Source organism: Cucumis sativus, chromosome 7 (genome assembly GCF_000004075.3).
Source record: "Cucumis sativus cultivar 9930 chromosome 7, Cucumber_9930_V3, whole genome shotgun sequence".
Classification (NCBI taxonomy): domain Eukaryota; kingdom Viridiplantae; phylum Streptophyta; class Magnoliopsida; order Cucurbitales; family Cucurbitaceae; genus Cucumis; species Cucumis sativus.
In genome coordinates, this window is record NC_026661.2 from 2,825,959 (window position 1) to 2,838,610 (window position 12,652).

At 29.4% G+C, this 12,652-nt stretch overlaps 2 protein-coding genes across 2 annotated transcripts; both read left to right on the top strand.

Annotated features, from left to right (window-relative positions):
- Positions 1 to 5,719: 5,719 nt before the first annotated feature.
- Positions 5,720 to 6,753, top strand: LOC101218470 (cysteine-rich repeat secretory protein 38). The gene has a single exon (XM_004144436.3). It carries the CDS (start codon positions 5,804 to 5,806, stop codon positions 6,569 to 6,571), a length of 768 nt encoding a protein of 255 aa, XP_004144484.1. The 5' UTR covers positions 5,720 to 5,803; the 3' UTR covers positions 6,572 to 6,753.
- Positions 6,754 to 9,752: 2,999 nt separating this feature from the next.
- On the top strand, positions 9,753 to 10,866 carry LOC101222483 (cysteine-rich repeat secretory protein 38). The gene has a single exon (XM_004144533.3). The coding sequence runs from the start codon at positions 9,936 to 9,938 to the stop codon at positions 10,704 to 10,706; it is 771 nt and encodes a 256-aa protein (XP_004144581.1). The 5' UTR covers positions 9,753 to 9,935; the 3' UTR covers positions 10,707 to 10,866.
- The last annotated feature ends 1,786 nt before the right edge of the window (positions 10,867 to 12,652 follow it).

Sequence of the window (12,652 nt, forward strand, 5' to 3'; positions counted from 1 at the left end):
TTTGGGGATCTTGTGTCTTATCAATGGTTTTATATAGTTTATAAAATTTCTCCACACTAATTGATGTATTAAATAGGGGAATTTACGTTAATACAAGAAAATACAAAATATTTATATTCTATACTAAAAAGAATTGGAGTACATACATATATTACTTTTATATTATTCTAAAAATATGTTAGCACACTCAAATATTTGTAGAAGGAATTGTGTATTACGTTCATTTTTTTGTTTGGCAACTTCATCATCTTCTTCCTTTATTTTTCTTTTGATCTTCTTCGTTTATTTTTTTTGGATGACATGGTTTATACTTGATGATCACAATGGCAATATCTTTCCACATTCATCAACAACGACAAGTATTTTCATAGCTGGTGTTTTCACATCCATCATTGGTTTAAGAATCCAGTTGGAAGAGCTAAAAAATTAAGAAAATTTCATCAATTGGTGAAGTCAATAGTAGTTCAACAAGATGCGTAGTAGTTGTCATGAGAAGGGTCATAATTGTAGGACTTGCAAATTTCGTCAAATTTAAATTTAATCAATGATGTAATCATTATAGTTGCATTTTTATGTTGTATCGCCAAATGAATTTATTTTGAAATTTATGAGTGTTATGATACAAGTTTCTATAAGTGTCTATCACTAATAGAAACCAATATACCTTTCCATCGGTGTTTATTGCGGCTAGAAACCAATAGAAAGAAACTCCACATGTTTCCAATCTCAGTCGAACTTGGCCTCGAGAAGGTCCAAGTTTTAGGCTTCTTAACTTCTGTGCCTTCCATCTCGGCCGAGCAAGTACCGAGATTGGTTCGAGAACTTAATCTCTAAAGCTTTATGTATTTCATTTTGACCGAAAACATCAAGCTAATTAGCCCCAAGATTTTACTTCTAACGTTTTGTGTGCCGAGTATGTTGTGGAGTATGAAAAGAAAAAAATCGCCATTAATTTGGATGATCTAGGTTTCATATGCTTTTATGGTATTTCACCCTATGTTTTGAGCTTTCATTTTATTTAATTATTCTATTTTTAAAAATTTTCGTATTGAATAAAAAAATTAAATTGCATATATATGATTCCTGTAGTTTAAGAAAGGAATTTGAATTTACTTCATGTTGATACCTAGGTGCAATTTTTAGATAAATATGTACATACATTTTAAAACCTCTAGTCACTTGTGTACACATGTACCATGATTAGAAGTGAAACATTAAGATAAAAAAAAAAGAAAAGAAATTGTATTAATGTATTGTATGCAAAACGTCTCTAGCAAAAGCAACACTAGACAAGGTCTCTTTCCTCAATTAGAATTGTACTTTGATCATTGATGATCTTAAATGAAAATTAAGATGCTTATTATTGTTTTATGTCATTTTCATATATCATTTCTCATGTTTCAATTCTAATATTTAAAAGAATTATACTCAAAATACTTTTTTAATCCCGAAATGTCAGAGATAATATTGTCCTAAGTTTTAAAAGAATAAATCAGTTTTAGTCTATTTGGATTTGCTTTTAGAGCGTTAAAAAGAGATTAGGTAAAAATACTTCAATTTTCCATTTTATTCCTTATGTAAATTAAAATTAATTTCTATATTTAATAGTTTCCTCCAAAAGAAAACAATTTCTACCTATTAAATTTCCAATTCAAATTAGGTTGGACGCTACAAATTTCTCTAATCTCATTGGTTTTTCATATTAAAAATAATTGCACCTATTTCTCATATGTTAATAACCTTTTATTACGAAATAATATAAACCAAACCAACCAAAAATCTATTGCTACTGATAACAAAAATCTATTACTGTAAATTAATGATTGGTTAAGCACATAAAAATTAAAGAATTACATTGAAGCTTACCTTGGTTGTGGTATCTAATTTATACAAAATGTCAATCCCAAGTTAACACCACCACTTAAAGTCTTTCCTATTCTCTAAGTAAAAGAGGTAAGGTTTATGGAATCCTTGATTTAGTCGAAAATTTGGTCACTCTCACCCATACAAATCATAGGATAATCTCTCACGAACAGAAGTTTGTAACAATACACTTACGGTTAAGAACTAAGTTACCTAATTGGTTAACGTGTTGATTACTAATTCGTGGTATGATCTTATGTAAACTCATGGCATAGGTTGACCCCACTCGTACGTCACCTACACAAACACGTTGGATCTTTGCATTTGTATCAAATACAAAGTCGGTCGTATTCATAGTGTTACTAAAATAAAGTTACAATTACCTTATCTCTATACTATAAACATTTTAAACTGTATCTTGAACATTGATCCCTATATATGTCTCAACATATAGTTCAAGACTCATTAAACAACTTAGGATGTTAGTTTATTGAACTTAGATTATTAGAACAAAACAAAAAATATAATCAACAACACTTTCCATACATCATAATAACACTTTATTAATAACAGTAAACGAATTACAATTATTATTTATGAGTTTTAGAATATAAAACCCAATATCACAATAATTGGATTGGCGTCACATATTTTTTATCTTTGGATTGAGCATTTTAGATATTTTACAAGTTCTTTTGTATTGCTACTTTTCTGTTGAAATTTTTTGTATGAATAGTAAATAATTTATCAATTTCTTTCGAATTAAAAAATTTATTCCAGTAAAGAACTATAGAAAAGTAGAGAAGAAATTTCATATTATTCATAAAAATGAGATCAATTAGAAAACTATACCCTGTTTTTAATTATATAAAATTGTAAACACCAATGAGTCAATGACCGAAGGTCAACATTATCGGCTCATTAATTATTTGACCGTTGGAACGCTTATTGTGCAACCAATAACTATGATTTATTATTATATTAATACAAAATACAAATAGAACAAAGGATTTTAATTTTTATGTTACTCAGAATTAAGTTTTTGTTTGTATTTAATTATATACTAATTCAAAACTTGAAAAACATAGTAAGAAAGGTTTATGGCTAACGTTTTATGATAAAATTTTAATTTTGGTTAAATTTATTTTTCATTTAGTTTAATTAGTAAATGTTGGCCATGATGATATAAAGTAATTGAAGACACTGTGTCTAGAAATGGTATTTTTTAAAACTTAATTTGCACTAACTATGAAATACACATTGGATGTGACAGAAAAACCTTGAGACAAATTTTAATGTGAAAATAATTTCTTTTCACTGAATATACTTAATTGAAATTGAGTTTATATGTTACATATTTGCGATGCCATAAAAATCCTTAATGTTAGATTTTTTTAAAAAAATCTTTAGCTGAAATTTAAATTTGAAAAAGATTGGATAAAAATTAGAAATAAAAATGTAACAAAAATATATAATTTCCTTCTCCCACTTTAAATTCTTAAAATGTGCTAATATACATCTTTCATAAATATAAAAATTCAAATCAATATCATTTACTTGTTTGCTAGAAAATTCTAAATTAATTGAAAAAAGAAGTAAATAAACTAACAAAAAGGCACAAATTCAATTGTTTTTAATTTATGGATAGGTGTGATAGTTAGTAATTGATTTATTTTTCTCTTCCCTCTTCCTTGTCAATGCCCTCTGGAAAACGGTGTTAAAAAACACGAAAAGGATAGATAATTATTTTAAATGGCGTACTTGAAATCTATAGGAAGCCAAAACGAAAAACTCAGAATTTCCTTAATAATTTTTCTTTCCTTTTGAAACAATATTTGACAAATACAAAATCAACCATTTTAAAAAACCAAGTAAACGCGTTGGCTCTATGCCGTGGAGACGTCTCGCCCACAGACTGCATGCAAAGACCTGCATGGAAAAGGCGAGCAATGAGATTGAACAACAATAATACCCTAATAAGAAAGGAACAGGATCAATAATATTGTACGACTTTTGCTTGCTAGAATACTCCAATATCAAATTCTTTGGGAAGATTGATAATGGGTTTGGGTTATGCACGTGGAATGTTCAAGAAGCTGAAGACCCAACAGTGTTTTAATGAACAAGTCAGGAACTTGCTTAATTACTAGGTTGGTTGAACAAGTTGAAGTTACACCAAAGTTGTATGTGGTTGGAGAGAAAAGGAGATTGAAGGGTCAAAAAAATTGTATGGATTTGGTCCAATATATGCACAAGATCAGATTTGTCTCCTGCTGCTTCCAAGAAATGCCGCCTTAATGATGCCAAGAATGATTGGTGGGAGCTGTAACTATAGATATGAAATTTACCCTATTGTTTGATGCTCAAAATTAGACAACACTTTTCCTCCTATGCTACTTTTGATGTGTTTACTTTAAGATAATAAAAGAGAGAGAAGTTTAATTAGTTTAATTAAGAAAACTGCAGATAGAATTAGAACAAGATGGAAAAAGTTCAAAAGTACTATTAAAGAAAAAAAGTACAATTTTAAATTTAGGGATGGAGTCACGTATTTTTCAAAACTTCAAAATTAAAAATGAAATTTCCTAATTATTTTTCTAATCTTCCTTAAAATAGTGAACCTACAAAATTAGATATTAATATTATACAATCAATTTTTCCGAAAAGCTAAATTTGCGTCAAACATTTAGAAAAAAAATGTATTCTACTTATTTTTTATATCGTAAGTATGACAAAAATTAATGATATTAAATGATAATCATTGGACTATCAGTCATATGGTAATCATAGTGTTATCAACTTTTAAATTTGTTATTTTTGTAATTTAAAAATGTAGTGTCATGAGTCTTATTATTATAAATATTTTTTGCTATTTTTACAAAAACCGAGTTTTAATTCTATAAATTAAATATGTTAAAAGAAAAACCAAAAGAAAAGTATGGAAGAAACCTTGTATTATTCATGAGAATGACATCAATTAGAGAACTATATTATATAGAAAAATGATAGTTGATGGCAATTTTAAAAATAACAATTAAGAATGTGACAATATTTTAAAAAAAACTATAAATATAGCAAAACTATCGCTGATAGACTAGTATGATTTATCACTGATAGACCAATATTTACAACATAGTAATAAACTTCTATCATTTATAGAATTTGAAATTTTATTATATTTATAAATTTTTTAAATAGTTATTATATACTCAATTATTTTGAATGATTAAATTTGCTAACTATTCCTATTATATAATCGTTTTGCTGAGTCTATGAATGAAGTCAATAATATCCGCTCATTATTTGACGGCTACAACACTTTATTGTACTACCAATAATAATTATTATTAGGAAATTTATTATAAATATTAAAATTGACAAAAAAAAAAGAATTTACACTTCTATAATTTTTGTCCTTTTTAAAATGTGTAAATAATTTTTTTTTTTTATCTTTTTGTAAAAATAAAATTATTATTATTATTATTATATACTAATTTTGTTAGAACAAAATACAAACAGGGCAATGGATTTGAACCTCTTAAATCTAGATAAGTTGAAAACTTGAAAACATACTAATACAAATGAAAGGTTTATGACATAATTTTTATGATAAAATTTAAATTCTAGTTAAGTTTATTTTTCATTTAGTTTAATTAGTAAATGTTGGCCATGATGTTATAAAGATTAAAATTCAAACACTCATTAAAATTTATAGTTGACCAAACTTTTCAAACATAACCTTTTCTTATAATATCCACAAAGTCTAGCTCTACGAAAAATCCAAGAGAAGAACTTCCACCTCCAATTATTGCACCGAAAATAAAAGTCGATAATCACTTATATATATATACATACAGGACCCTTTTGGGAAATGAAATAAACAACAAAACAAAACCTTAGAAGAAAAAAAAGCATATCATTTTCCTCCTCTCCCTAATCCATGAAGCATTCAAAATCAACCATAATTTTCTGCCTCTTTCTTCTCTTCCCCTCCTTAGTCTTTAGTGAAGATATCGTAACAGACAGTGCATTTCTGAACCATATTTGTACAAGTTTTGACAATTACACAGCCAATTCCACTTATGCTTCCAATTTGAACCAAGCCTTTTACCAGTTGACCTCAAATGCCCCTCCTTCTGGCTTTGCCCAAGTTTCCATTGGCAAAGATTTACAGACCCAAGTCAATGGCGTAGCCCTTTGCCGTGGTGATGTGTCGGTTGCTGATTGTAGGAACTGTGTTGCCACGGGAAGTCAAGAGATACAAGTTCGTTGCCCGTTGAGTAAAGGAGCTATCATATGGTATGATTATTGTCTATTGAAATACTCCAACACTCAATTCTTTGGGAAGATTGATAACAGGAACAAATTCTCTTTGATAAATGTGCAAAGTGTGGATGATAATGTAACGACGGTGTTTAACGAAGAAGTTAAGAGTTTGTTGACGGATTTGGCTAAAAAAGTTGAACTGCCCAATAATATACCAAAGTTTTATGTGATTGGGGAAAGGGAAATTGAGGTACTTAAGAAGAAATTATATGGGTTGGTTCAATGTTCAAGAGACTTGTCGGGTGCGGCTTGCAAGAAGTGTCTTAGTGATGCTATTGGGGCACTTTCGAGTTGCTGTGATGCTCGAATTGGTGGAAGAGTTGTTGGGGCTAGCTGTAATTTTAGATATGAAATTTATCCCATTGTTGATGCCCAAAGGTAAAAGAAAAAAAAAAGCTTCGGTTTACATATGACGTTGCAATTTCAAGTTCATTTTGGTTGTTGTGTACTTTTCTTTCAAGAGTTCTTCATTTTAGTTTCATTGTGTATATTTTATGTTCCAATAAAATTAATCAAATGATGGTTCAAGTTTGATTGTTATATAAAACTGAGTTCTTTTTTGTACTCTCTCATACATTTAATGATGTAAAATTGTTAGTTACTTTGTTTTTTTTGTTAGTTTAGTAGTCTCCATCGGATGAATACTTAAAAAAAAAAAATTAAATGTTCAAATGACTCGATTTTTTTGAAAAAACAAATGTTGAATGACCCTTTGCTAACCTCAAATTCGAGTGAAAATACCAAATACATTCACGCACACATGTAAAAGCAATCTCGCTCTCGCTCATCTCACTCAAAATCGTTGTCGCTCTTGCTCAAACTAAGTGTCACTCTCACTCAAATCTCGCTAGTCTCACCCATCTTCAAAATCACTCATGGGCTTGATTTTTTGCACCCTCTCTCTCACTTTCTTCCACTCCCTCTCTTACACATTCTCTTACTCTTCCCTTCTCTTGCTTTCTCTCACTCCCTCTCTCAATCAATATCACTCTTGACCAGAGTTACGACATTGAAGTTGCTTGTGTGGACTCGTGGTGTTGGAGAAGTAGACACAGTGGAAGAAAAAACAGAGGGAAAAAGACGTGCATGTGAGGGAGAAAATAAGGAATAAGAAAGGCAATACCGTAACTTCAGTCAACCACAAGACTTTATATTTTAAAAAAAAGTTTAGGTCATTTGCCATCTTATGACCTTTTAAAATGAGTCATTTATACAATCATTTCTTAATTAAAAAAACTTCTTTTAGTACAACAATGGTGTGAAAATGAAAGATCAAACATTATATCTTTAAAGAAAAGATCATGTCAATTACCACGAGGACTATTGATTTAGAAATTTAAATAAGAGACCTAATAATATATTTAACTAACAAAATAAATATCCTAGAATGAACATCCATCCACCTTTGGACATTATATACAGAACAGAGTGAGAGGACAATGAGATGTATATATTATTTTTAAAACATGAAGTGGTAGCAATAGTGAAGAAGCCATTCCTAAACATACTTCAAATGAATGAGACATTGAACATCATTTAAAGGTCAGCTTAGAATGCATTCAAATTTGTTTATAGATCAAATTTATTCTAACACTAAGGTGCGTCAATATGTTTGCAACTAGTTTTCATCATTGCTGCACGTTGTTTCTAAGACGGTATATTCACAAATTTATTCTATAAATTAACTTTTAAAGTTGTAATCTATTTGATATCAGTAACTTTATAAAAAAGTGTCTAATAGGTCCTTTCAAAACTTTGATTAGCTCTTATATATCTATATGTCTAATATATATACTCATGCTAAATTTATGTTTTTTTAAAGGAAAAGAATCAGTACATCTAAATAATTTGAAATTGATGTAGAATGAAATTTAAACTCAGACCCATGCTCAAAGAACTAAATTTATAATTTTGAAAACAAATGAAATAGAAAAAAAAAACAATAAATTTGTATGAAGTTAATCAGGGCATACATTTTTTAGAGCCAAACAAACTAAAGAAGAGGAGGGAAGAAGGAAGTTGTGACAACGAATGTTTCACGTGGATGAAGGGGAGAGACCCCAACCCAGCCTCCATGGATTTAATCTTCTCAGTGAAAAAAGACACCTCAGAAAGATCAGTGAACTCACCATTAATCAAAGGAATAACTTCACAAGACCAGACTATAACTGATATCAATGGTGGTATTAGTCATTATTATTGGATATGACATATACTATCCAATCCTTCACTAATAACTATATAGTTTGAAGAAATACTTTTGACTTTAATGGTTAATAAGTGCTATCTATAGTGTAGTGATCATAATTAAACATCAAACAAATTTTTTTTGTCGTCGAAAAAGATAGTGGGCATGCAGTGATATTTTTTCTTCAATTCTCTTCTAGAATAATGTTGACTCCACATTCTATCAAGCCTTGTTGGAGTCAGCAGTCAGCACAACCATGGTCCATGGCCATGATATTGTATTTTGAAGTAGGAAAAAACATTCGAATCAAGCTAAATTTTGGTTTTTTTTTTTTTTTTTTGTCATATTTGTGATATTTGAACAAAGATTTGAGGTTGGAAAAGTCAGTACACGAAAGAGTGACATATGTGTAACCTGTAGTCCGGAGGACCACTATTTACTCCGCAATATTCTTTGCGCCTTCGGACGGATAGTTCATATAGACCCTTGTTTTTCTTCCGCGGTTCTAGTTCCCACGTAGCAAAGATTCACCGAAAATCTAAGCAGGATGAAGAACCGAACTTTTGCTTCTAATCTTCCTTATCAATGATCTTTGCTCCTCATCTGGATCCCTTATAATTGCATTGCGCCTTCTATAGCTCGCTCAAAGAATGATCGAAAGAATATTTCACTTTCTTTTCACTCCGTCCGAAGGGAAGGGTCTCATCACCCCATTCAAGTCCACTATTTTCATATTGAGAATTTAAATCTTCCATATTCTTTGTACTAAAAAAAAATCGTTATAAATATAGCAATCAAGTTAAAAGTAATTACAAATATTACAAAAATTTAGATTAAGTTCTCGAAATCTATCGTGATAAACAATATATCACTAATAGAAGTTTATTGATGATAGATCATATCACTAGTAAAAGTCTATCAATGATAAGATCTACCACCGATAGATTTTGATTCATTTGCAATTATGTAAAAATATCATCTAATGTTACTAATAAAATAAAATTGATCAACCAATAAATACACAATTAGCTAGATAAAAAAGAAGACCAATGTAAACTTAAAACATAATTAAGGTTGTGAACTCTAATTTCTCAACATAAAAAGTTGATAAGTCATACTTACGGCGGTGGGACTCGACTTCCCTAAACCAACTTTCAAACTCCAAAAGCCCAACACACTTTTAATATGTTAATCTTTAATATATAATTAACTAGGCAAGATGATGTAAATCTTTTTTAACAAAAGAAACTAACTTATCCAAATTGTATATGTACCTTACATATTTATAATTTAAAATTTGGAATATTATCTATGGAAGAACAAAAGTCGTCTAACTAGGCCCAAAGAGACCATATAATAAGAGTGTATGAATAATAATCCTTCACTACCTTCTTCCATTGTGAATGATATTAACCAATTTTCTTATGTATCTAAAAAATCAATATTTATCATAGAGAGAAAAATAGAAGAGTATATATCTTTTGATACTTTGAATAACCAAACCCAAACCTACCAAAATCTATCCTCATTAGTTATTATTCCTTCTTTGATCAAACCCATGAAGCTATCAAAATCAACCACCTTCATTACTCTTCAATGCTTTTTTCTCATTTCTCCTTTAGCCTTTGGTGATGATATTATCACTGATAGTTCATTTCTGTTTCATATATGTTCAAGTTTTGACAATTACACATCCAATAGCCCCTATGCTTCTAACTTGAACCAAGCTTTGGATCAACTGATCTCCAATTCTCCTCCCTCCGGCTTTGGCCTAAGCTCGGTCAGAAAAGACGATGATTTACAAAACCAAGTTAACGGTTTGGCTCTATGCCGTGGTGACGTCTCGTCTGCAGATTGCAAGAACTGCGTCGCGACAGCAAGTCAAGAGATCCAAGAGAGGTGCCCTAATAGAAAAGGAGCTGCCATATGGTATGATTTTTGTCTCTTGAAATATTCCAACACAAAATTCTTTGGGAAGATTGATAATAGGAATAAATTTTACATGTGGAACTTACAAGAAAGAGATGATGAGCCTGAGGTGTTTAATAAACAAGTGAAGAGACTGTTGATTAGTTTGTCTGAAAAAGTTGAAGGTACAAAGAATTTATATGTGATTGGTGAAGTTGAGATGAGGACAAAGGGTATGGAGAAGTTGTATGGATTGGTTCAATGTAGTAGAGATTTATCAAGTAATGCTTGCAAGAAGTGTCTTCAAATTGCAATTGGTGAACTTCCAAATTGTTGTAATGATAAAATTGGTGGAAGAGTTGTTGGTGGGAGTTGTAACTTTAGATATGAACTTTACCCTATTGTTGATGCTCAAAAATAATTATGTTGGTTTAATTTGTCATCTAAATTTGTAATAATATGTGTACTATGTGTGTCGTAATTTTCTTTCTTAAAAAAAGAACTTGTTTAGATTATAATTTGATGTATGTAACTTTGATCTTTACGAGTGAAAATAATATATATATTATGAGTGTTCGTGAGTTGAGTTGAATTTAAACACTTTTTATAACCAATTCAATTGTTCCAATAGTTCATTTTCTGGATCCAAATAACTCTTATTAAATAATAAATCGAACCCAATCTAATACTTTAATTTATTACTATTATTATTTCAATCCATGAATCTTTCAAGCCTCTGTTTTTCTTTTTTCTTTTTTTTGGTCAAATTTATCAAGAAATGTGTAACAAATTCTTATTTTTAAAAACTCAAACACTAAAAAGCTTACATTTTGAAAACTCGAGAATCAAATGAGTCTATTCTTATATAAACTTAGAGACTAAAAAAATCAATTTTTTAAACTCAGAGACCAAACGTATATATTCATCAAAACCTCTGAACTAAAAATGTAACTTTTCCATTTATATGAATGTTAGAGTCAACTTACATATACTTTAACTAATCTTACCAGATGTGTATCTAATTCTGCGATATTTGGATATCAAGAAAATTCACGAGGTATTAAATTCTAGATAAGTTGTCACCATATATTAAGCTTCTAAACTTCTTAGGCAATTATCATAAATTTGAACAAAATCTAACGTAATCTTAAATTTATTCAATTTTTTTTAAAACAAAAATTGTTTACAAACTTAGCTAGTTGTTTTAAGTCAAAATAAAATTTGATAACACATTTATTAAAAAACCTATACATTAAAATTTCAAAAAACACCCATTTATACTATCCATTTCAAAGTTTGAGGGTATGGGTATGTGACAGAGTTAATAAAATAGAGTACTAACATCATATGAGTACTTTATAAATCCCTTCGAAAGTTAATATAGAGAGTGATGAAATGCACTATCCAGTTGTACTAAAATTAATTAAATACATAAATGAAAGAGCCTCAACCAAACTCTCTAATAATTTCATTTTAAAACATTTGTATACAAATTAAATGTAAATTAATTAGGATATGTATAAAATAAAGTGCACCATCCAACTTTATTAAATTTAGAAAAAGAAAAAAAGTAACATAAGTAAATGAAGTGCGCCATATTAATTAAACCCATTAATTGGAAAGGATTAACATAAGTAAGACGAAGTGCATTCTCCATTAATCCAACTTAATATGCCCTAAATTATCCTCATCAAGTGGGGCTTATCCACCACTGCACCACATTCCTATGCCTATTTTCAAATTAATCAAAATATTTTACAAAATATTATGATCTAGTATGATGATAGATTTTGATATTTATAAATATTTTGTAGTAAAACAATGTTTTTTTAAATTTATTTTAGATCAAAATATAATTGGAAAATCCTATTGGAGGGAAGTGGTATAACATTGTGAAGACACTACCAAAATTTAATACATTAGTAGTACATCGATCTTCTAGATATTTTTCAAAACACACAAGAGTGGTTAGGAAAAGTATGCCCAGTTGAATTGTTTAATGTAAGTAGAGATTGCATTCAATGTGTTCAACTCTTTATCTAGTGGAGATCAAAATCTACAATTTCTTACGTAAATACAAAAATAATTAGAAACATACGACTTATGAGCTAGCTCCATATTAAAGATATAGAATGCATATAAAAAGTGAAGTCTACAAAGACTCCAGTAGAAGAAGAGTTTCTTCCTCTATTCCTAAAGATCCCACATAAAAATGCACAGCCCCACTAAACACAAATAGTAACCTTTCCCTTTGATAAAGGTGGAGAGAGGAAGCTATCCAATCATTAAACGGACATCCCTTTGGTGAGATAACACAAAATCAAACTCCTTAAAGAAACAATTTCACACATAACTCTCAAACTAACA